Source organism: Spermophilus citellus (assembly GCF_964194105.1).
Source record: "Spermophilus citellus genome assembly, chromosome: 14".
Lineage (NCBI taxonomy): Eukaryota > Metazoa > Chordata > Mammalia > Rodentia > Sciuridae > Spermophilus > Spermophilus citellus.
The window spans coordinates 60,617,321-60,643,270 of record NC_138194.1 but is presented as its reverse complement, the minus strand read 5'-3'; the positions used below and the strand labels follow the sequence as shown (position 1 = coordinate 60,643,270).

General features: G+C 34.2%; 2 protein-coding genes and 1 long non-coding RNA gene across 4 annotated transcripts in view; 1 reads left to right on the top strand and 2 right to left on the bottom strand.

The window, feature by feature from the left end:
- Nucleotides 1–394: 394 nt before the first annotated feature.
- Nucleotides 395–17,034, bottom strand: OTUD6B (OTU deubiquitinase 6B). Of its 2 annotated transcripts, none has more exons than XM_081265806.1 (7): nt 16,834–17,034; nt 15,915–16,070; nt 13,612–13,688; nt 8,381–8,693; nt 6,319–6,380; nt 3,545–3,651; nt 395–2,862 (listed from the first exon to the last, which is right to left on the bottom strand). In XM_081265806.1, the coding sequence occupies exons 1-7, from the start codon at nt 16,913–16,915 to the stop codon at nt 2,778–2,780; spliced, it is 882 nt and encodes a 293-aa protein (XP_081121932.1). In that variant the 5' UTR covers nt 16,916–17,034; the 3' UTR covers nt 395–2,777. The 2 variants fall into 2 exon arrangements, with proteins under 2 accessions (XP_081121932.1, XP_081121933.1); XM_081265807.1 differs by having other exon boundaries at nt 16,725–16,863.
- A 177-nt stretch (nt 17,035–17,211) lies between these two features.
- PIP4P2 (phosphatidylinositol-4,5-bisphosphate 4-phosphatase 2) overlaps nt 17,212–25,950 on the top strand; it is a 76,311-nt gene continuing 67,572 nt past the window's right edge. The window contains exons 1-2 of the mRNA XM_081265706.1: nt 17,212–17,369; nt 17,480–19,903. The gene's annotated coding sequence lies outside the window, so the exon portion shown is untranslated. The remainder of the gene's footprint in view (nt 17,370–17,479; nt 19,904–25,950) is intronic.
- Nucleotides 18,198–25,467, bottom strand: LOC308633152. The gene is made up of 2 exons (XR_014018716.1): nt 21,596–25,467; nt 18,198–21,557 (listed from the first exon to the last, which is right to left on the bottom strand). It is a non-coding gene; the product is annotated as an uncharacterized lncRNA (long non-coding RNA).

Here is a 25,950-nt window from a genome sequence, read left to right as displayed (position 1 = left end):
GAAGAATGACAATGTGAACAAACAAATATTGATTTAATTCATTCATCTTTTATTCTTTTGGCAAACATCAGATAATATGAGCAAAACTACATTGCTCACAATAGTTACACACATACTTTTTTTTTTTTTTTTTTTTTTTGCTTTATACAAGCTGTAAACATATTTAAGTGGATAAAATTCTTGGCTAAAGACATATTCCAGAAATGACATATAATTTTCCAAATTAGGACAAATGAAAGCTTATGTAATTTCCATTAGACCATCATCATACAGCAAACCAAATTAATATATGCTGCTTTTTCCCCCCCTCTGTAGTGCTAAGGATTGAACCCAGAGCCCTGCACATGCTGAGCAAGCCCTCCACCACTGAGCCATATCCCAGTATCATATGCTGTTTTTAAACTAATATCTGCCATTTGGGGGTGGGGTGGGGAAGAGCTTTTTTTTTCAGTTATACAAATATTTATCTGTAATTTTATAAAAAACAGCTAACCATACAAATCTTGTTCATAACTGTACTGACCCTTTAAATTTTTTTAAAAAATTAAAAAGTTTAGCAGAAAATAAGATAAACTGGGGATGCAGCTCAATAGTAGAACACTTGCTTTAGCAACTCTAGGCCCTAGTACCTTAAAAAAAAAAAAAAAAAAAAAAGAAAGAAAGAAAGAAAGAAAGAAAACTATATAATTAAGAATATTTTAACTCTTCTTGTTTAAAAAAGAAAAACACCAATGAGTTATTTTTAGAATACTTTTGATGATGGTGGAATTTATAATAACTAGGTTTCATAAAATTTTATTATTTCTTAATGCTGATATTTTAAAGTAACAGATTTACTTCAAAATACACCCAAAGCATTTAATATTCTTGGTTTCCTTCTTTTATAAATTTCAGATGCCCCAAAAAATTCAGATTAAAGGTAACAAAACAGGTAGCCTTCAGAATATATTGCTTGGAGGCAAAATGTACTTACTTGCTCTAGTTGACCACAGTCCTGACCAACTTCCTACAGTGTTAACTGCTGGCCAGGTGTGACTGAAGCCTTTTTTTCTTTGATATTGGAGATTGAGCCCAGGGGCACTTAACCACTGAGCCACATCCCCAGTCCTCTTTTTATTTTTTTTTATTTTGAGACAAGGTCTCACTAAGTTGCTGTGGCTGGCCTTGAACATGCAATCCCCCTGCCTCTGCCTCCCAAGCTGCTGGGATTACAGGCATGTGCCACCAAGCCTAGTCTGAAGCCATTTTTAATATTATAAACACAATATTTCCTCATAAAAATTATAATGGAGCAAAAATTCCAATGTTATAATAACATTATAAGTTCCCAGATACTTGTTTGATTTTCTCATACACTGTCATTTACCTGGCACATGATAAACAATCAATAAATACTTTGTGAATGAAAAAAAATTTAAATGTTATAAACTTGATGCTAAATCTTACCCCCTTATATCTTATATTTCTAACTTGGGAAAAACAGATCAAACCAAATAGATCTCGTTTTCATAATATTTCCTTACATAATAAATTATCAGATACATTTGTATATGTGGGTATTATCTCTTAGAAAGAACACTATTGTGACTGATCTGAAATTTAAAATTAATAATTCACACAGAAAACTACTGCAAACTTATTTTACTATGAAATTCTTGGTGCCCAAACAGTGGCTTTCAACTCAACCCTTTATACAACATAAGAATTCTCAAAATAATTGAGTTGAAGAAAGTGGCATTAATAACAAAATAGTGTCAAGGGCTTTTATCTAATCCTAGAGAATGAGCAGAAGGGGACAGATCTTGTAAGACAAACTGGAAAAGAGAAAGAACGTGAAGTAAATGTGGCCTTGGCACCTTTTGCACTGCAAAATTCTCAACTTGCAGAAGGAAAAGAATGAGAGGCCACAAAATGTCAGTTAGTGGAAAAGGATGCAGGGAAAGCAAAACAGCTGAGTAGTGAACAGAAACCACACTAGAAAATATAAAAATAGGCAGTTAAGAAGAGAATCAAGAGATGACACTAACTCCAGTCTGAAGTTCAAGAACAGCAAAGAGTAATAAATGAATTAGACAATGCTCTGTCATGTCTTGTTAAAGTTATACACAAATAAAAGGCAAATCTCTAATCTTTAGAGGTTTAAATTTGACAGTGAATATCTATTTACCTTTGACTTTGTCTCATTTCTTTAAACTTAATAACTGAATAAATATTTAGAAATTCTTAATTATTAAAGCAAGCTTCCTAGCTGCACTGACAGGCTACATAAAAAATTCACCCCGCTAATCCCATCAACACTAGGGTTACTGAAGTCAAGTTCATTTTATAAGCATTGATTAAATTTGCCATCACAATATCACTTTATTATAATGACAGAGAATGAGTCATTTCACTTCTAGAAAAATTACACTGAAATTTTCTTTCGAAAATTTTAGTAGTGGGATGAAATTTTTAAACATTTAAAAATGTATCCTTAAACAGAACAAAATATCCAGGATGCTATATAAATAAAAATGATAAAAATGTATCAGTAAACAGGGTATGACCTTGGTCTATAAGTAATATTCTCCACATCAATTAAGTTTCAAAATACCACTAAGAGGATACTGGTTAAAGTTTATCTCTGACATATTTCTAAAAAGCCTGGTAGTAAGCTTATCTTTAAAATTGATTTAAGGTAGTTGTGTTTTCAGTAGCATTTAGAACAATTTAGCACTTGGTAGCAATACTCAGATCGGCACACTGTACTAAAACATAACTGTGTAACGTTTTGTAAACTAGCTGCAATTTTCAGTAGCTGTGTTCACCAACCGTGCAACAGAATTATAATGTTCTCCTAATCCATATGCATGTCTCATATATCTAAAATGAAAAAAAAATGAGTAGTTTTGATTAATTTATTACATATAAATGCTTATTAAGTACATAAAACTGACAGTCCACAGAGGTATCATTCAATAGACTACATGAACATATTAGTTGAGTTCAACACTATTTGACAAGTATTGTCAGTATTTGACAAGTACTGTCTGCAAGTGGTTCAATCACACGAGGGAAAATGGAAAGGCTGAGATGCTAAACGTTCAAAAAGCTTAAATTCTTACCTAAACACAACCAGTAATGACTACCTTAGCAAGTTCAGCTAATAAACATTAAGACAAGAATAAATCCTCCAGGTTGTACTTCAGAGATTTCTCAATCCAAAATACTCTTACAATATGAAGGAAAAAAATCTCTAAGGAATAAACAGGCAACAGTAATATATTTCAGCTTTTTCACGTGTTGGAACTTTATAAACTAGTCTTAAAATTTTGTAGCCTTTAGGAATAACTGCTCTTAACTCATGACCAAAATAAATCTCTTGAGGTTTAAACAATTACCTAAATCATATATATGGACAACACTTGCCTTTAATCTAAGATAAGCAGAATTAATTCAGCTAAAGACAGTGTTGATTAATCAACATATATAACCTAAAATCTGTTTATAATTTTTTTGTCTTCATTTTAAAAATATAAAACAGTAAAACTTTCTAGGTACTTACACAAGTATTAATGGTTGTTTGGAATATTCTTCGCCAACTACAATAGCAGGAGAATCTGCTTGTATTATCTCTATTGGTGTTTGTAAAATGTGAGACAGAGCTCTTAGCTATGGGGAGAAAAAATGTATTAGTAAGGAAAATAAAAATGTCAATCTTATCCCAACCATAGACTACTAAAGTACATGCATATGAACAGGGCAAGCAGTCAGAACAAGCATGTGCTCTGTTCCTAACCAGTAGTGGACAAATAAATATTTGTTGACTTAACAAATAAATATAATACTTATTAAATCAAAAGCAGGGATTCCTTTAACTCTGGCTACATAACAGTTTTGTAAAACCTTTTGTAAAACCATCAATGTCAAAGTTAGTAAGGTGGTATGATGGGTAAACTGAGTTTAATATACTACTCTCTATTTTTTAATACACATGAACATTTCTATAACAAAGAGTTCTTGCATACCAATGTTTAAACACCAGATCAAAACAATAACAACTGGGTAGTGGGGGGACAACACAGGAAGTTTATTTTTTAAAAACTTTTCAGATGGTTCCAATGGAAAACCTGTGTTGAGAACCACTGTTCTATAATTTTCAAGGCAAGTTAGAATGAGATATGTATATAAATTGTACTGCTCTGTCAAGGAATTTCTAGCTGATGAACAAATAGACAACTTTAAGTAATTCCACAATGTACAATGTAAAATCAAGAGTGTAAGGCCTGATGAATACATTACTAATGAAATTAATGCTAACACTTTGTAGACTTACTATATGACTAAACACTCTAAGCACTTAAACACTTTATGTGTATTAATTCATTCAATCTTCAAAATGACTTGATGGGATAGGTACTAGTGTTGTTGTTATTGATGTTTGTTTTTTAACCAGGGGGTTGAACCCAGGGGTGTTTATCCACTGAACCACATACACAGCTCTTTTTACTTTTTATTTTGAGACAGGGTCTCAATAAGTTGGTAAGTCCGACTTTGAACCTACAATCCTCCTGCCTCAGCCTCCTGAGTGGCTGTTGGGATTACAGGCATGTACCACCACACCCAATTACTAGTGTTATTTTAAAAGAGCCAGAATCCCAGGCAGAGAAAAATTAAAAGACTTGTCAAAGTCAAACATTAGGAAACTAAATGACCAGTGCTGAAATGAAGAAGTCTGAGTCTAGAGAGAAAGTTCCTAAATAAATCAATTATCGCCAATCTTTGATCACAGTACCCTGTCATTTGCCACTTTATAAGAACATTACATGAAGAACACAGCCCTTGTATAAGTTTTGAAAAAAATGTAAAAAATTAACTCAAGAATATGGAAAGAATTCTATGCTACACAGTGGCAAATAAATCCCATGCTCTATTTTGTAAAACACTCATTTGAAGCACATATTTCCTATGTCTAAAATAGGTTTTTAAAAACTAATATGGAATGAAGGACACAAAGCAAGTTTAGAAATTTTAATATCCCTTCTAACTCTTCAGAAATAATAAAATTTCTATTTAAAATAAATCCACAGATAATTCATGAGTAAATGTCCTTCAATGGATGTTTTTTAAAGTTTTTCTCAACTTAAACAGTTGAATAAACCTCCAATACTCACAGTAATGAATGACATTATAAGAAAGTTCAAGCATTTTTATTCCTAATACTAGTCACAATACTACTATAAAAATTTCCTGAGATTCTGAGACCCAGCAGAGAGACATACAAAACTAATGGGCATGGTTCCCTCTGGTGGAGAGGTACAAGTATAGCACTGCTAAGAAAAAGATCTGAGAAACATTCCTTTCACATCTTTGAAAAACTCAGTTCCTGAAGTGAATATGTAGAGCCATAGACTACTCAAGACGACTAATCACCATTATACAATGTGATTAATAATACTTCTAGTTTCATCCATCTGGCATTTTAGATTATGAACTTTTATGCAGGTACTTCTTTATTTAATGTTCACAAATGCTTGATGGAGTACACACAGGAATCATTAGGCATATTTGATAATTAAGAAACAAGCTAAAGAAGTTAACTGACAACCCTAGGTCACATAACAGAGAAATGGAAGGGAGAAGTTAGAACTTCAACCCAAGGCTAGACTTCTTAGCTTCTTTCTGATATCCCAGATTGCCCATCACCACTGGGTCTACTCAGGTGTTTTATTTTGTTATAATGAAACAAAGTTAACAGTAAGAGTTAAGAAGTAGTGACAAAAAGAATTCTTAATAGATCTTTATAAGTGACTGAACATATTGTTTTCTTATACATCAATTTTAATGCATCATCTAGTGCTTTCAAGTAAGTTAACTACCAATTAGGAATTCAAAACACAATTTTAATAGATGTGTTTTGGAAAGCGTTGACTTGTAATTTTACATAAAAATCATTTTCTATATTTAATGTTAAGAAGTTATTGTTCTAATAGTGATGTTCATCAGCTGAGCCATTTTTTATAAGTCCACAATATCAAATATATTGGCACTAGCAGCATCACAAATAAAAACACCATTCCACCAGCTTCTCCAACACAGAGATCTAACACTGAGCTCTTAAAATGAAATAGTGCTTCTCTTACTTAAGGTAGATACTTTAATCAAAAGCAAAAGAATGTTAACTCCCTATTTCTTGGTCAGTCAAGAAATGGCAAATATACAAAGAAAATAAATTTTCAAAGAGAAATTGGGATCAGGTAAAAAAATATCCTAAAATTATAAAAGGGATTCAGAAATAAATTAACAATGCACAATCACTATAAATAATTCCAAACTTACCTCAAGTTGGCCTCCCCATGCAGCTGTGTTTACAATATCATCACAGTACTTTTCAAACTCTTCTACAGAGAACAGATCAGAATATTGCACTTAATAATTTTCACACCTCATATTACAAGGGTTCTTTTTTACAGCTCCCACAACTCCTGATGAAAATGCCTAAGTCATGAACATCTCCCTTCCCTACCACCTCCCTCCAAAATTTAATCTACTTCCCAGATCCAGATTTAATTCATCTCACTTTTCCACCATCATTCTATCCAAGAGCAAAACAATGAGTTTCTGCTTTTCTCCCTCAACTTGAGGCCCAGAGACCAACATAAGAAACCTACTTTTCTCTCTTCATCTAATGCAATAATTCTCAAAACTGCCACTATATTCACTACCTTGACATGTGTTTTGAAGCCCAAATCTGCACACAAAAGAATACCATGAAAGACTAAAACATGTAGCCTATCTATAATTATGCTTAACCCCAGGAAAGTGCAAGTGAGTTAAACTCCTTTTCTGGAGATAGCATCAAATAGTATCTCTACCTCGTATTTCAGAAGCACTTAAATTATTTTACATCCATATCAGTTTTACCCAAGGAAAGGGATTTTTGGATCAGCCCTGGGAGGAGAAGTAAAAGACCTAATCTGAATTTACCATGGGCATGTTTTATTCAGACACTTTTTTATACAGCATGTTTAAGTGGAGTACAAACATCCTTTCTGCCCAGAGAGGGAAAGAGACTACAGGCATCTAAAAAAAAAACATGTTCCATGTGTTTTTTTCAATCACTGTTAAACCCTCAGTGCTCAGAACAGCACCTTGCATCCTGCCTGGCATACAGTGGGCTTCAAAGAATATTAACTGAGTATAGATAATGAACTCTTTTTTTTTGTCTTTTTCCCTGATCATCATAGTGAATTTTTACCTCCTCTCAAATGTCCTACTATAGTCAGAATTAGGGAGTTTCAGTATAAATAACTCAGTAATCATGTCAAAAATAAAGTATAGGACACTTTGTCATGTTATTTCTACACACATCAAAATATAAAGCAAAATACGTTTTGGATGTCAAAGAAATCCTGGTTATTTAGAAAATAGCAATGACCTAAAACAGCAAGAGATGAAGAAATTAGTTAACTATGGGATCTGATATGCTTATAGTCATGTGTAGGCCATACTTACTAAAAGAGACCTAATCAACTGTTAGTGTTCATTCTTATCCATTCTGTATCATGCTCTACTTTCCTCTCTGGAAGGCAAACTCAATTAAAGGAAAGTCCACCTTAACCTCCCACTCTCCAACTATCCTAGCCACATGATTTGCTTCTATCGATTACTTTATAATCTGTGATCTTCTCTCAAAGATTAACTTGCCTCTATTCTGTTTTTTGAGGTACTAGGGATCAAACCCAAAGCCTTATGCATTTTAGGCAAGCACTCTACCACTGAGCCACAGCCCCCATCCCCTATTTTTACTTCCCTGAAACCCTTTCAGATAATTTACTTGCTCTCCCTTTCATTTGAATATGTATTTTTTTAACTTCACTATAAATCCTTTATATTAATTATCAGAAATATTGTAGAAAATAAAGGTTATTAACTAGTATGTTTTTTGTCTAGCAAAATCAAATTTTTCTCACATAGTAATCTTCCTAATTATAGTTCATTGAGAATAAAACAAATTTCCCACAGTATAGAATAAAAAAAAATAGTTTTCATGATCATTCTCAGCTTGTGGTCTAAAAGCCAGTACATCCAGTCACTGGTCAAAGCTTACCTCTCTATGTTTAACTATTAAATATGAACACATTATTTTCAATAATAATGATTAATCCTATTCCTACTTTTATCTCATATAATACACAAAATGGTTGTGTATGTAAGAGATTTGAATAAAGTAAGATGTGATTGCATCTATTAAAATTACAGAAAGTAATTCTCCCTAAATTTGGTGATGTTTTCTCCTCATTAGGGCTGTATGGGTTCTTTTTATGTTCAGTACTAGGAAGAGCTTTATTTAAAAACAACCATTACCATTAATAAAACATAATAAAGAAAAATACATTACCTGGAGTATACATATTTCCTGAATTAGGATTCGTTAAAAATGGCAAAAAGTCTTCCACATGGCTTTGCATATATTCAGCAGTTTGACTTCTTAAGGCAGCCACAGTCACAGCACAGTCCTGTTCTTTCAGTTGATCCTCAATGGCTCTATACATACAGTGGCCATCAGATGGAATCTGTTTAATTTCCAACTCTCTGGCTGCCAATATCTGAGCAAGTTTTTCACTTTCTACATGTCTAGCTCCAGATAAGTTCTCAATTTCAGCTTCAGCTATCCTTTCCTCCCGCTCCTTTTCCAATGCAGCTTTCTTTTCCTAAGATGAGAATATAGGAAAGTTAATTCATAATAATCAGGACTAATTCTCACTTATTAAGGGGATAGAGATATATGATTCTCAAAACTTTTTGCCATTTTTCTCCCTTCTCCCACAAGCATTATCATATTGACCATCCTGTCACTTGTAGAATATTCTACACCATAAACTCCTGTAAGTGCAAACTATTTTACTCACTTGATCTGTGGGCCCTATCATCTAGCTCTTTACTGGGACAAAAGAAAGTCCTTCCTATGAAGTCTATTTAAAAAACTAATACGGGGCTGGGATAGTGGCTCAGCGGTAGAGCGCTCCCCTAGCACAGGTGGGACCTGGGTTCGATCCTCAGTACCACATAAAAATAAAGGCATTGTGTTGTGTCCATCTACACCTAAAAAATAAATATTAAAAAAAAAAAAAAAAACTAATGCCAAGTTTCTAAAAATTTTACCTGCTGATTTTAAAGTACTGTCTTAAGATTGAGTCATCTTAGGCCTTAAAGTACTTCATCATATTCAAGCCCAGGTTAACTTAAGCTTCTTAACTTATTACTCCACAAGTGCGACATAAATATGCTCAAAACTTTAGAAGGGTACAGGCAGACATTCTTTTTATCTAGCTTAAAAAAAGTGTACACTTATGTATATATGTAAATATATACATCTCTCTTTATATAGAAATATGTAAAGATCTATAGATATCTATACACATGTACATATATAGATACCTATCACAGATATACATACATGTCTACAGATATCTATATATGTATACACACATATACATAATTAATAAAGTAACTAATTAAAAAACTCCTATTTACAAAAAAATTAAAATACTACAGATAGATCAAAGTTCTCCTGAAATACCATTGTCATCCCAGTACTTTCTCTAGAGGTTTGGTATGTATCTTTCCAGATTGTTTTCTGATGCATTTTAATAAACACAGCATACTTGTATAAAATTTAAAACAAAGGCTTTAAATACATGCTCACAATTTACTTTACTTATTCAAACACCTTAAGAGATCTTCCCATGAGAGCATATGTAAGGATGGGGTTGGGATGAGGTCAATGAGAGATTTGTGACACAAGTGATATGGAAAGATTGGAGGAGGAAACGATTCCTGACAGCTAAACTAGTAAGGATCACAAGTCAGACAGCACTATGTTTCAAAGGTAAAAACAGTTCACAAAGCTAGAGTACCACATTAAAATGTCCAGAGATGATATGGAGGCTAAAAAGATAGGGATATAGTTAATATATATTAAGTCTATGCTTATAAAGCATAAAAAAACTAGAGGAATATATACAAAATATCTGTAGTGCTTTTTTTCTGGATGGTAGCATTAAAATACATTGTATTTTAGTGTGTGTGCTTGTATCTATGTACTTTCTTTAGCTTCTAATTCTCTACCATGAGTTATTTTATTTGTACACTCAGGGAGGAAACTGGTTTTCAATTTAAGAGAATAAAAATAGTTAAATCAAATTCTACAAATCTTAACATTTGTAGTGAATCACAGTGAAGGAGTTTGTAAACCAAGAGTAGAAAAAGTAAAGACATCCCTACTTCTAGCTCTAACTCCTCTTGGGGCTAAAGAAGTGAATGGGAAACAAATTTCAATTAACTCATTGCCACAATACTTGTACTATCTGCCTGTTATGTGCCATGTTAGATGATCTTGAACTGATTACTAAGTTCCCTGAATCAAAACAGTAATATCTCTCTAACAAAACACAAGCCTGTTTGGGATTTACCTCCCAACTTCAACAAAGACAGAAGTAACATGAACTACCTATCTACAAATATGAATCACAGGACATAATATCTTAAAACACAAGATGGCACTATTACTTTATAACAAGCTAACAGTTTCAGAGGGGAGAGGAAGAGTAAGCACCTTGGATATCATCTAATCTAAACCACCCCCACCCCCATTTTCCTCTTCCAAGGAAACAGATGCATAAGGATTTCCAAAGCCATACAGTTAGAGCAGAACAGGGGCCAAGAACAGAAAGCTCCATCTATTCAGGCACCTGAATCAGAATAAGAGTTGGAGCAGATGGAAGCTGAGTTAATGATGTCATGCACTTTTTTTGCTGGAGGAGTAGAACTTTATTCTATACACAAAACCCTAAAGGTTTCTAAACTACCAATCATTTTATTTTCTTTTTCCCCCTCATGTTTTCCTTCAGTATTCCCAGGTAACTGGGTTTTCTCTCCAGTATACTGGGTGGGAAATCCTTTACATTCTTTTCTTTGCAATGTAGTTTCCCAACAGCATTAGACATTGGTTTTTTTACACATCATACTGGAGACAGAATGGCATCAATGACATTAAATGAAAATATATATAAGATAAAAATAGCATGGAACATATAAATATTTTTAGAATTCAATTCTAACTTCTACTTTGGGCTTTTTCCACTAAGCCAAAAAGCATCCAAGTTTTTTGAAGTACTAAAATATTCCCGTGTCTTTCCAGATTAAAAATAAATGATGTGCTCCACAATATTCTACAGTATTCTTATACAATAAATCTTCAAACATTTTTGCTGTGGTTTCATACAAAATTGTATCTTTTCCATAAACAAACACCATTAATTAAGTGGTTTTTATTCCTTGGTATTTCAGCTAAAAGAAAGGTTCCAAATAATATAATACCAATTGTCCATCCTGATTTCGGACTCCATTTCCATAAGTATCATAAACATTTAGGGTTTTCTGTTCTAAAATTCCATTAACATAACCAAGTATTAAGAAACTGTACATTATGGGTATTTTTTCTGCCAACTGTTAAGCAACTAACTGTAAAAGCTACTAAATTTTATGACAGTATAGCTGAAAAAGATATTAACTTTAATTAGGAGAAAAGCAACACAAATTTTTGAGAAAAGTAAGGGAGTTTGTTTTGTTGCCTAAGAGTCCAGGTAGGGATGAATAAGGAGAGTTATAGCCTTATGTTTTCTGGAAATAAGTAGGCTATTGTAGGATGTATCAATTAGTAATCAGAAGTAATTCCTAAAACACAGTTATGCTGCCAGCACACAAAATTTCTAATCTTTTGTTCTTAATCTATAGAAACTAGGTGACAACTGTGAAGCCATCACTTAAAGAAAGCCTATTACAAATAGAGAGCTGAATTAGACGATCTCCAAGAGAGCATGAAATCTACATTTCATTATTCTTTTTTTTAAATGATACTTTTTATACCTTTATTTTGTTTATTTAGGTTTTTTTTTTTTTTTAATGTGGTGCTGGGGATAGAACCCAGTACTTCATGCGTGCTAGGCAAACGCTCTACCACTGAGTCACAATGCCAGCCCTACATTTCATTATTCTTTAAAATTCACAATCAAAATATTTGCTCTACAATCAAATTCTATACAAATATGAAAAATGTTTGACCATGTACAACTTAATCAACTTCCAAACAAAGGGCTCTCAGATTTCATTTTTTAAAGAGACATACTATACTGTGCTTAACACAGTGAACAACACTTTGATTTGTTGAACCATTAGGTCTCCAGGCATTGTGTTAAGGGTTCTGGCAGTATATTATTTAATATTCATAATAGTCATACGAAATAAGTATTATTTCCCCTCATTTTAGAAACATGAAACTAAAGTTTAAAGAAGTTAAGACTCTTGTAAAGCAACAACAGTAAATGAAATAAAAATCCCATGTGGGGCTTGACATGTGGCTCAGTTGTAGAGTCTTTTCCCAGCATGCATGAAGCCCTAGGTTTGATCTCCAGTACTGCAAACACACAGACATACACACTAAACTCCAAGCTCAACTAAATTACACACTACTAAAATGCAAAGCCAGCTTTAAAATATGTATTTCAATCCTAGAAAACATCAAGTATTAGTAAAATAATATTTGGAAATAAAAGAATTGGGTTTAAACCTTTTTTTCCCCCAAAGTAAAAGAGCCTTAACTATCCAATCTCATTCCCATAATATTAAGATCATTAACTCACTACTTCAAATAAATAAGTTTCTCTTTAGCTCTTTATAATACAAATTTCATTCCCACATTTGTTCTTATGCATTCTATTTCTCCTATTTGAAATATCCTAACTAAATATTTTTAGTTTTTTTTTTAATTTTTGTATTTTCTTCAAGTTCTAAATCATCACTTAACATAATGAAACTTTCCCTTCTCTGAATCTTTATTGTAATTAACCATTACAAAAATATCCACATAATTCTGTGAAAATTTTTTATACCTATATATCTTGTTTAACTTCTAGGTTCAAATCCTTCCTTCATTACTTAGTACCATAGTTTTTGAACCAGGGTTATACATCACAATCACCTAGAAACACACTCTACAGATTCTAAATTAAGCCTGGAATAATACATTTGTTAAACAAACACAATTCCTTTGCACTCCCCCTCCCCACCATCACCTTCCTAGAGAAGTGTAAACTGTATTTCCTATAAGTGCCAATTCACTGAGCACTGGCACTCTTCCCTTCTCTGAATGTTGACAGACATATAAAATATACATCCTGTGCTTGCTCAGCTCCTTGCTACCTTCATAACCTTAAATGTAGCAGAGGCCCTTTTCCATCTTAATTAGCCAGAACTGGATAAGCACTCATTCTTGACCCTAATAACAAATGAGCTTTTCCTATCTACAAGTCTTATTTTAGGCCTATATTTTTCTCTATAAAAAGGGGATAAAAAATTCTATTTCATAGGATTATTGTGAGGCCTAAATGAGACTGCATTTTTCACATAAACAGCTTGACATAGTATCTGAGACACAGCAAGTCCTTAATAAACCCTGACAGGAACTACTTCATATTTTTTTTTCTATACCTTTCTTATACAACATCTAAGATAGTACTAAGCCTGCAACAGCAACATTAACTTATGTATTTGGTGACATGGCTTTCATACCCGTCTCTTCTGTGCTTTCGATATCCGAGGAGGCTGGTTTTCAAGTGCCAAGTTTGAAATATTAACAGCAACAGAATCTATCTGAAGGAAACAAAAAGTATTAACAAGTCAATTAAAAATACTTTAAAATTATTCAAGCATTAGGTCACTAAATTATAATGAAAATCACATATACTTCCAATTGATATTTCATATTTGAATAGCAGCACTAGACATCAAATTAGATAATATGGTTTGTCTCCTTTCTCTATTTTTATGAGAGAATTTATTATCATCCCAAGAAATCTCCTTACTGTTCTTCAAAGACAATGGTTATTCTACATGCCTTCCTTCCTTCTTGGAATGTCTACTCCATTAATCTAAATACTGTACTTTCTATAATTGCCAATTCATTTGAGCATCGGCACTCTTCCCTTCTCTGAATGATGACAGTACATATAGAATATATGTCCTATGATCATTCAGTTCATTACTACCTTCATAACCTTAAATGTGCCAGAGGCCCTTCTCCATCTTAATTACCATAACTTGATGGCACTCATTTTTGACACTACTAATAAATGAGCTTTTCCTAGCTTTTGCTATCTACAAGTTGATAATTATAGGCAGAAAATGTTTTTAGTACCATTAGATATTATAACTAATTTTAATACTCAAATGGCTACATATGTATTTGCTGAGGTAAGAAAATCAGATTCTTCATTTCCTCTGTTAGGATGAATAACTAGTATTAAGTATCTACACATTAAGCTAGCTCTTAGTATGACATATACATAAAACTCAAGGCCTCTAAGACATGCAGACAAAAATCTCAAGAGGCTACATCTCCCAATTTATCAAAATATCAAAATCAGATAAAGATTTCAGAGAGTGGTTACCAACTTGACTGAAATTAAGAATCTTAAAAGGATTTTTCAAAAGATTCTACTCAAAGTCACAGCCATATTGAAAATAGGCAAGATACAGAAAAGCATTTGAAAACCAAAAAGCAATGATATAAGAATTTAGGTAGGGTTCAAAGAGAAAGCTTTTTAATTTAATGAAGAAGATAATAAATCAAAGTAGAATGGGAATTTGTATTTTAACAGGTAAAGAATATGTAGCTTAACCATCAAACATTTTTTGTCCTTGGAAACCTGGGGGAAAAGCTCAATAATGAAGGCCTAAGAGAGGAAACAAAATTATTTTGCTAACAGAAGTGATCAAAATAGTATAGTGAAGACGATTACGAATATCACAATCATGACAACACAATTAAACACCTGGAGAATCATGCCTTGTTTTCTGTAGATAAAAGTAATTATAGGACAAAGAAGCCCAGGATCCTGCAGACAGGCAAATAAAATTAAAAAAGAAATTGAGACTATGTTTAATAAAAACTACTATAAATCAGTACAAATTGCTTCCCTTGTCAACATCAAAAATGAATCAAAGAAAATTTAATTGTGGCAGAGAAGATTTTATATAAACATAAGAACTTCCTAACCACCACAAATGGTGAGGTTCTAGAGTCTATGATCCTTTGTATGCAAAACCCTTGCAACAAACTGCTATACTATACATGCTATGACAGTATTCAGAAAAAATAAGATGGTTCTGATTTTGACTTCTGCTTGGCACTTTATAGCTGTTGTGACTTCATAACAAAGTTCTTGAATCTCTAACCATCTTTCCCACAGGAATTGTGGTATTATCTACACTTGATTCACCGATAATATCATAGAGTATTACCAAGGATTAAGTAAAATAGCACATGTAATATGTTAAACAAAGTGCTTGGCACATATAAATTAGCTACAATGATAAATATTAGTTCAAATGATGGAAGTTAGCCTGTTTACATTTACCCAAAAAACATCAGTAACATTTCATTTATTACAACTTGTTCATAAAGCATTTTCATAATTTAAAAAAGATTTCACATTTGTTGTTCCATTTGATTTTTATAAGAACTTGTGATTAGACAGCAGAAGTATGTGTCATATTACATGCAGGGAAATTTGGCCAGGTTAGAATCTTATACTGTGGAAATTCTGAGACAAGAAGTCTGATCTTGCAACTTTCATTTGGTGAAGCTTTATCAATCTGCTCATCTTCTGGGTAAGTAAATAGGTAAAGAAATGTACCTTTCTTGTTGATTTCCTTTACAAAAACTAACTGACATGTTACCCTGGCCTCAAAAATATTAATAAAAGATTATGCATGAGTATTACTGAGTGACTTCATTTCTATACGAATTTCATGATTTTGTATAATAAACAGTTGTTTTCAAATGATGTAAGCAGAGATAAACATTATTTCACATGCCTTATTCTCCTTGCAAGTCAGTCTCAATTGCTCCAGTTCCTCTTTATGTTTCTGTTCCATTTCTTTTTCCAACTTAGCAACATCTTCAGTGAGTTGCTTCCTCCTTTTTTTGTCATTCTTGGGAACAGCATTCTTCATGCTCTGAATTTTGGCTACAAAGGCACCAAAATCATTAAGTCAGAAATAAGAGAAAATGGGAAACAGTAAACAAATAGATGGGAAGGGGAGATAGGTACAAAAAAAAGTAACTACAGAAGCAAGAGGTCATAACATATCAGCTACAGAGAAGAGCCCAGATGAAGCTTGAGACCATATAAGAATACAAAAAACAGTCTTAATAAAATCTTGAATTGGTGTAATTTATTTGGGGGGACAGGAGGAGGAAAATGGGAAAAAACAAACATTAAGTGAAGCAAGTTGTCAACTATTTAAGTATCCCTTCTGAGCCCTCTAAACTGAGGTGAGACAATTAAAAACGCATCCAATAGGGGCTAGAGATGGAGCTCAATAGAAGAACCCTTACCTAGCATGAGCAAGGCCCAGCAAAGTAAACAAACACACAGACACACACACCACTCATTAAGGTCAAGCATCGGTACCAGGGCAGAAAATGGGGAAGGGAGGCAGAGTGGAGTTGGGAGAGAATCAGATTTGGTCCAAGACTTTGTCTCCGAGGTATTCTCAGAACTAGCCACTTGGGAGGCACAAATTAGTGGTACCAGAGTTCAGAAGAGAAAGCCTCTGAAGGCTGAGGGATTAAGGCGCCTCTGGTCGGGGGATGAGGGACAGAAAAGGCCACTCCTTACTTTGGGTAAGTCTGGGAGGATCCAGGTCAGTCATCCCTTCAGATTGCCCAAAGCCGATCTGACCCGCGCCTTTCCCAGGCTTCTAAATTCCTACTTCCTATCCCATCACCTTGCAACTCCTTCTTCTCTTTGCGATGCCTTCTCATCAGCTGCTCCTCCTCATCAAGCTCTTCGGTCAAGTCTGATTCCATGACGACCGGGTCGCCAGGCACACGCGTTGGAGAAAACCTGCAGCACGAGCCTAGCAGACACCTTCCACCCCTCAACCCTCACCCAATGCGCCATTGGTCGCCGCTGAGACCCAGCCCCGCCTTCGAGGCGGCACCAGATCAGAGACCAGCCATTGGAAGGAGGAGGAAAGTTGAGCGGGGCTTTGCGCACGCGCACTACCGTGACCCAACTCGATGGGCGGGGCAGCGAGGGAGGAAGCGCGGAAGTGTAGTCCCTAATTGACTATCGCGCTGCAGCCCCGTCGGCCGCACAGCTACGCGGCAGGCTATTGGCCCTCGCGGGAGGCGCGGGGAGATGACAAAACGGGAACCATCTTGGATATTATTCAGTTTTGTGCGGTGCTTGGAAAGTACTTCGTCAATTTTGAACTTCGACGATTTTTGGCTGCCTTTGCTCAGAAGAGCTGTTGGAAAGGTAAGAAAAACAAAACATTTTAGTAAAACCGTGGATTATTATTATTAATAGGGCATTTGGGGCTACGTCCTTATATGATAGAGGATTAAGTTCGATTGTTTTTTTTCAAGGTCGTAATACCGCAGTTCAGAAGAAAACCAACAGACCGACCCAACCGAGAAGATGCCTCCTCTTGAAGCGGATATACCAGTGGTACCCGTGGAAATACAAGATATGGAAAGTATTAAGCGTCGTATAATAGAGGAGATTAAAGACCTATGCTTAGTGATGAGGAAAGTTATGTCAGAGCACTTGGAAGGCTTCAGGGAGTTCGAGTTAACAAAAATGTGTAAGCCGGATTGGCCACCAAGTGAGACAACCAAAGTAAATGCCAAACAAGAGAATGTAGAGGAAAAGGGAGATGAAATCAAGACAAGAGGAGAAAAAGAGAATTAGAAGGGGGATCCAGGAGAAACAGCCTACGCATAATAGAAATACCCGAAACAGGACAGAGCAAATGAAGCTGAAATAATAAAACTAACTAACTAACTGAGGAAACTTTTCCAGAGTTGAAGGTCTGCAAATGGAAAAGGCTCACAGGGTACTTTTAAAAATTTAATGAAAAGGAAGCAACGCCTAGACATATTCTGGTTTCTTTTTAAATTTTCGAGGATAAAGAAAAACTTCCAGATATCCAGACAAAGAAAGCAGGTTACCAAGAGAGCGGCAAAACTCAGGCTGCCCTTAGGTTTTTCTTGGGCAGTTCTAAATGGCGGAAGACAATGGAACGGTATCAACAAAGTTTTATGGGTAAATCATTTTGAACCGGGAATTATATACCCTGCCAAGTTATTTTTTTTTCTGTTTGCAGGCAATTGAAAGATAGATATGCAGAGGTTAAGAAAATATATATCAACTAAGAACCTGCTCTGAAAGTCTTGCTGATTTACTGCAGCCGGTAGAGAATGTGAATTAAAATAAGTAGGGAGGCAATTGTATGAAAGAATTAATGGTAAGCATTAAAACTAAAGAGCATTGCATTTCCTTTGTTACATGTAAGGTAATAAAGCTAAATATAAAAATAGATTTGTAAGCAGCATGTAAAATTTTTAACTTTATAGTTTTAAGCTGCCAAAAGGCAAGCCAAATACTCAAATGTATTCGTCAAATATTGTTTTATTTTTGCCATGTAGCTAAAAACACGTGTTGTTAAGCTAAGAAAGAAAAGGGCTTTGTCACTGTGGAAAGGACATGTACAATAAACACTGTACTTGATAATCTGACAAAAGTTGGAAAATGGCAGTTTTATCTCCCTGTATGTTTAGTTATAGAGTGAAAAACAAAAACTGACGAGTTTGTTCTTATGTATCAATATCAGTAATACTGATAATGTAGGAAGAAAAATTCCAAACCACTGGTGGGGAAGGCTAGATAAAACTTTGTTTGATATACTGGATTGGGAAAAACAATAGTTACTTTGTCATACAGTAGTTGATGTAATTTAATTTGTCATGAAATTATGGACAAAAATATAATATATACATTCCAAGTCAGTCTATCTTATGCATCAGCATTGCCTGAAAACTTACTAGAAGTGTGGTATGCTAGGTCAATAGCATCATGGTATTAAATTATGAAATACTAGCTAAACATCTTCAAGACTTTTCCCTTAGCATAGTGCAGCATACATTACGGATACTCCGTAAATGTTAATCGCTATTGGTATTAACTAGAAACAGTTTTGCTTAAATAGTAGTATTGTAGAAAAGATTCTAAAATTTTAATCTATATTTGAATTAAAGATTTGGTCACATTTCCCAAATATTCCAGTTGTTAACTTTTGGGTAGACTTAATTCAACCCATGTCCTGATATTTCCTAGGTTTCTGGATAAAACCAAAGATCTGTCTATAAAAGTAACCAAAGACCTGAAGTAATCATCTAATTGGTGACATAGATAAATAGAAGTATTGGCAATAATTGCAACAGTAGCTCTAGTAAGTTATGAGGCTTTTTAAATTCTCCAGTGATGATCTCTGAAGGTGATACCACCATTGTATTAGTAAGCATGGACTAACCCAGTGGTTTTTAAACTTGAATGTGCCCACCAATTGCCTAAAGATTATATTAAGATGCAGATATTGATTCATTTTGTTTGGATTAAGATTTTTCTTCCAAACTCCTGTGTGTTGCTAATGCTGTCTTCAAAATTCCACACTTTGAAGTAAAATAATATAAAACCTGTACTTCATCTATTGACCATGAAAACGAAGCTCAAAGCAGTAATTGGCTTAAGTCATGTGGTAAATATCAAAACCAATTCTGATTCCAAGACTAATTTCTTTCTCGTCATTTCTTCCTTTCATCCATCCTACAGCATCTTTTCAAAAGATTGTTGTGAAAATAAGTTATATAATTATTAATCTGAGAAGGAAGAGCGCTCACTACTTCAGACAAGTTATACTGAAAATGGTGTTTCATAAAGAGAAAATGAGTTTTGTTTGGAACATGTTAAGCAGGCTTTGTGAGAGGGACATCTTTAGACAGATCAGACAGGTATTTGCAAATTAATTTCAAATTTCACTTTATTATTGACTAATACAATTTCAGTGTTAAGAAAAAAACAAAAAGAAATAAGAAAAGGAAAGGAGATTGAACTTTTAAGGAACACCTGTATATAATGGGTAGTCATTTAGATTTGAATTAAATCAAATTGAATTAAATATTGAAAACAATGCATGGTAGTCAGTGCTATACACGAGTAATCAGAAGCATGGGGGGATTGTAATAGATTTGTTTTTTTTAATTTATAATTTGTGACCTATTTTAAAAAACCTATAATGACATACCCATTTTTCCTTTATATGATTCAAAGTAGTTCACTATTTCGTGTCTGTGTATAGTTGATATCAGTGGTAATGTTCTATAAAAACACTCAAAAATATGTTTAGTACCTGGATGCAGTGGTGCCCACCTATACTCATAACAGCTCAGGAAGCCGAGGCAGGAGGATCCCAAGGCCATCCTGCACAATTTAGTAACAACCTGTCTCAAAAATAATGTAGCTCAGTGTTTACAATGCCCTGGGTTCAATCCCCAGCATGGGGTTGGCAGGATGAGGGAGTGGAGAATTGTGAAATTATTGACTACTGAATCATGGCAACTGGAAGAAATACAGAATTGGATTCCTGGGAGCCTCATCATATGATTTTTGTCAACCAATCAATACCTTGTTTCAAGAGAACCTTAAATATGTTTTTGATTCATTAACCTTGAACTCAGATCCAACGTTGTAACTTAGTCCATAACAGTTTTTCTAATAAATTATTAAGGTATATCATAGCCACCTTTGTGCTTAGGGGCAACTAGATAACACTGTGCTTGAAGGAGACATTTCAAACAGCAAAATCGCAAAAAAAAAAAAAAGTTGTATTATTGACTAATACAATTTCAGTGTTTGGGGCTGGGGTTATGGCTCAGTGGTAGAGTGCTTGCCTTGCATGTGTGAGGCACTGGGTTCGATCCTCAGCACCACATAAAAAATAAACAAAATGAAGGTATTAAAAAATCTACCAAGTTAAAAAATATTTTAAAAAAACAATTTCAGTGTTAAGATACCAAGTTTGCTTTTTATCCTGTTACATTTCTTGAGCACTTCTTGAAATACCATAGGTAATAAATGTGTTTACAATCCATAAACAAAATAATTGTAAATAAGGAGAATAGAAACTGCTTTAACATTTAAAAAAAAAAGTATGTGCACTAAATATAATAAATGGAATGATTCTCTTTTCTGAAATATTAATTTGGAAGTAGAAATGTACCTTATTTCCCACTTTTCCAGTAAAATGTCAACCAAATAATCGAATCCCAGAGTCATCACAGCCTTGGGTTTAGATTTTTCAAAATTTGGATTTTAAAAAATTTTCCCTACTCTACTGATGAGGAAGGTATTTCCAAAAGAAACAGCTTACTCCTGACTCTGTTTTATTAGTGTTGTTTTATTTGCAGTATTGGGGATTGAACCCAGGGATGTTCTACCATTGAGCCACATCCTCAGCCCTTTTTATTTTTTGAGACAGGATCTCACTAAGTTGCTGAGGCCATTCTCAAACTTGAGATCTTATTGCCTCAGCCTCCCAAATTGTTGGGATTACAGACAAGCAGTACTATAGTAGTAGTGTTACCTTGAACAAGGATTAGCAATCTCCTGTGCCACAGGAGATACAGAATATAGCTTTGTGACACCCTTGCCACCAAGAGATGCAGTGTGATGCATTATTTAAAGCAGATGTTGTAGATTCCTGGTCCCGATTCTTGTGAAGAGAAAAATGAGTGGCAAATGAAAACAGGTCATTAGCTTCAGGTGAGTCTGCTAAAGATACTTCCTTGTCAATACCTGAGTGTCCACCCTAGTCAAAACTTAAGAAGAGGTGGGTTTTGTCTTCAGTATCCTTTCTCCTCCCCTTTATTGTTCCTGTCCTGCCTTCCCACACTCTTTCCCACATACTGCAGGCAAATAAAGTGTGTGCCCTATTCTTCATCCAAAGGTGTTCTCTTTACTTACACTAAGCAAATCCCATGTATCCCAGTTGTGTACACCTATCTTCCTACTTAATCTCTCAAAAGGAGAAAAAAAAAAAAAGAAAAGGATGCTCCTGGAGATTCTAGTTAGCTGTGGTGATATGAGTTGGTGAAAAGATTAGACCTATTTAGGACAGAATAAATGACCATAGCTAATAAATGTAGTGTAAGCTTTTCTGTAACTTTATATTTTAAGAATGATTGTTACTGAATGTACCTCAATTTGGTAAAATTTTGAGAATTTAAGTGAACAATTTTACAAATGTAAGATAAATTATAAATTTGGGTGGTAGGCATCTCACACTCCTTCTTAACACATGCTCTTTCATCCATGCTAAAATAGAGGTAAAAGTACTGCCAATAATACCTTAAAATTTTGATGATCTGTGAAAAATAAATCCTAATAAACATTTTAAAAATAAATCCTTTTCTAAGCACACTTGGGGCCAGATGAAAATGATATTAACTGAATCTCATTATTTGTTTATTCCCTTACCTCCTTCAGAAAACCAATTTGGCTTCACCTTTCTAAATGTAGGACTTTTTCCTGTATGCTCTTCCATTTTTGAAATGTTCCCTACTAGTTCTCTGAGAATTGTGATCAGAGACACTTCATTGTGTTACTGCCATTAATATCTTTAATATCTAATGGGGAATTCACATAGAGTAAAAGGTAGAAAAGAAGTGAGTATCCAGAAATCTGATAATTTGGAAATATAGTGATGAGGCAGAATGCATTAGACCCCAGAATTCATAAAGGAATAGCAAGGATTCAAATAAGAAATAGAGAATTGCTGTTGAAAATCAACTTCATTCCTTATGATAATTAAACATATAGTGTAAGATTAGGCTTAAAAAGTATTTTTGACAGTTAAGAAGCAACACACTAGGAAAATATTTACCTCATTTATTAATAGGAATATAACTTCCAAGTTTTTCAAGACTCAGGCTGTGTGATGGGGAGAATATTCAAAGGGGAGATTTTCTGGAAAACTGGAAACAAGGTTTTATACATTACAGATACATTGTACAAGTTTGGTGAGCTTTGGTAAGACTGGTGTTGTGATCTTTCAGAAAAGGGATGTGAGAAAGATTTGGGTCCAGTATGTTGTGTTCTTGGAAGGAATTCAGAAGAGTGGATAAGTCTTTCAGTACCAGGGAGGTCATGGGTCAGTGTGCAGTCAGAGGATAACATCTTACATTTCTCCACCCAGGCAGAAGATAAACATATTGAATATATGAAAATAAATTTTTCATAACTTTCTCATATTTATTAGTAGGAAAACCTACTTCCTGCTCTAACTGATAAATCCCAAAATCTCATTGGCTTAACACATAAAGTATTTCTTGTAAACGAAATCAGTGTTCTTAGTGGACAGTTCTCCATAAGTAGGTGACTAGTGTCCCAAGATCCTTTCCATTTATGCCATTTTCAACATGCGCATCCCATGTCCTTGAGGGTCAACTGCTGCTACCCAGCTTAGAGAGGGAAAGAACATGGAGTATCCTGACCTTCCACTGGATAGAATCCAGACATATCAGCCCTAGTGCAACAATGACTGGGAAATGTAGTTTATTGTGGTTCCCAAGAGAAAGAATAGGTTTTATTGACAAACAATTTTAAAAGAGAATGTAATTTAAAACTTTCAAAAAGACAAACTCCCCCAGAGAAAAATTGCCAATATCAATGACCCATAAAAATGTTAAATAATATTCAGAATCAGTAAGGATAAAATTAATTTGAAAATCTAATAAGTCAGTGACATTGTCACTATTAAAAATATTTATAATACATTTTTTAAGTGGCTGAGAAATTGATAGTATCAGACACCACAGTAAGGGTAAAAAAAGTTTCTCAAAAACATTTTTAAGTTTCTCAAGTTCAAAAGGGCAGTTTGACAGCATATGTACTAAAATTTATGTGCATAGTCTTTGATCCAAGATTTCAATTGAAAATTTTAACAGGAATAATCAGAATAGTATTCAAAAGTTGATTGAACTCAATGCTGACTTCTGTCTTTAATGCTCTTTATCAAATTGCTCAGTAAATTATGTTAAATCTACCTTCTCAAATATCCAGAATCTGATCCCTTTTTTTACCCATACTGTCTTCTTACCTATGGTTCAGTTTTAACCAAATAACCTTTGTAATTTGTTTAAACCCTATGCTGTGTCAAGTCATTCCTAGAAAGCGTCAACAGCTCCATAGTTTTCCCTATGTGACCTGCCCTATCAGTTAATCCAAATTTCTCTGATCACATCTCTTACTCCCCACCCTAATTCTCCCAGCTTCCTTTGCTTAGGAAAGGAAGACTTCCTTGCTGTTCTTTCCTGTACCAAGCATGCTTTATTGTTCAATGTCAACTGTTCTGCTCAAGTGTCAGTGAAATTTACCTTAATCTATTCATGTAAAAAAAAAAAAAGCAATGTGTGACCTCCAGCCATTTTTCTTATTTTTCTTTTTTTTCTCCATAAAACTTACACCACCTGACACAAGTAGATCCTTGTTAAATTGATCATTGCCTATTTTCTGTTTTAATAAGGCCTGTCACATAGAAGGTGCTCAGTAAACATTCTCTGAATAAATGAATGAATGAATGAGTGGTGAAATACTGCAGCAATTCTGAAACATGAAAAATAGAGGATTGATTAAATAAACTCATTGATGCAGTTAAGGGTCAGACAAGATAGAATCAAAACAAAATAAAACCAGATATTCTGTCTCACCCAAGGAAGTGCTAGGAGTACCAATTTCTAAATAGAGAGCAGTTATTGTTCTTACCCAATTGGCTTCTGAAGTCACAGGAAAAGGAAGTTTCTTCCAATATGTTTGCACATTTATCAACTGCTTTTATGGTCTCAGTTTCTCTATGAAATGTGTATATACATGCCGGTATATATAATGTGTATATACACGCAGATATATATGTATTCAAGGGCTAAAAGGCTTTTTTTAAAGTAACTTTAACAACTTGGGAGGCTAAGGCAGGAGAATCTCAAGTTCAATAACAACCTTGGCAATTTAGCAAGACCCTGTCATAAAATAAAAATATAAAAACGGCTGGAGATGTAGCTTAGTGGTAGAGCACCCCTGAGTTCAATCCCTGGTAAAACACACATACACACACAACAAAGTAATTTATTCTGCTTGTGCTACCATAGCAAAATATCACAGACTACATAGTTTAAACAATAGAAATTGTCTCTCAGTGGCTAGAAGTCCAAGATCATGATCCAACAGGGATTAGTTGGTGCCTAGTGAGGACTTGCTTCCTGACTTATAGTGGCCACCTTCTCATAGTGTCCTTATGTGGCATTCCTCAGGGCATGCTTATAGAAGGAGTGCATGAACAAATTCTCTGTTTTTTCTTATAAGGACACTGATTCTATCAGATTAGAGTCACACTTTTATGACTCACTGACCTGATCACCTTCAAAATGTCCTGTCTCCAAACATAGTCACATCAGAGATTAGGCTCAAGATATAAATTTTGGGTGGAGATGGGGAAAAACAATTCAATCATAGGTATATTTACTCTTTTTATTAAACAGGAAAAAAGTAGTTTTTTTTCTTTTTTTTTTTTAAGGAGAGAGAGAGAGAATTTTTAATATTTATTTTTTAGTTCTCGGCGGACACAATATCTTTGTTTGTATGTGGTGCTGAGGATCGAACCCGGGCCGCACGCATGCCAGGCGAGCGTGCTACCGCTTGAGCCACATCCCCAGCCCGAAAAAAGTAGTTTGTATCACCTCAACTAATTTTTAATTTTCTGAGCTTAATTTCCGAATGTTTCTAAAGATCCTCAGATTATACTGAGTTAAATTAATAAATGGAAAGTTATTCTAGTTGAGACCATTAGTTTGATAGTTTGAAAACTCTAGCACAGAGACTTAAGGGGTAAAAATAATACATCCAAATCACACTTTGTTAGTAGAAAGAACAAACTGTTCAGAAGGTTAAAACCTTCAAGTCAGAATCGGATTACTTCTTAAAAACTCTTTGAACCTTAAGACACACA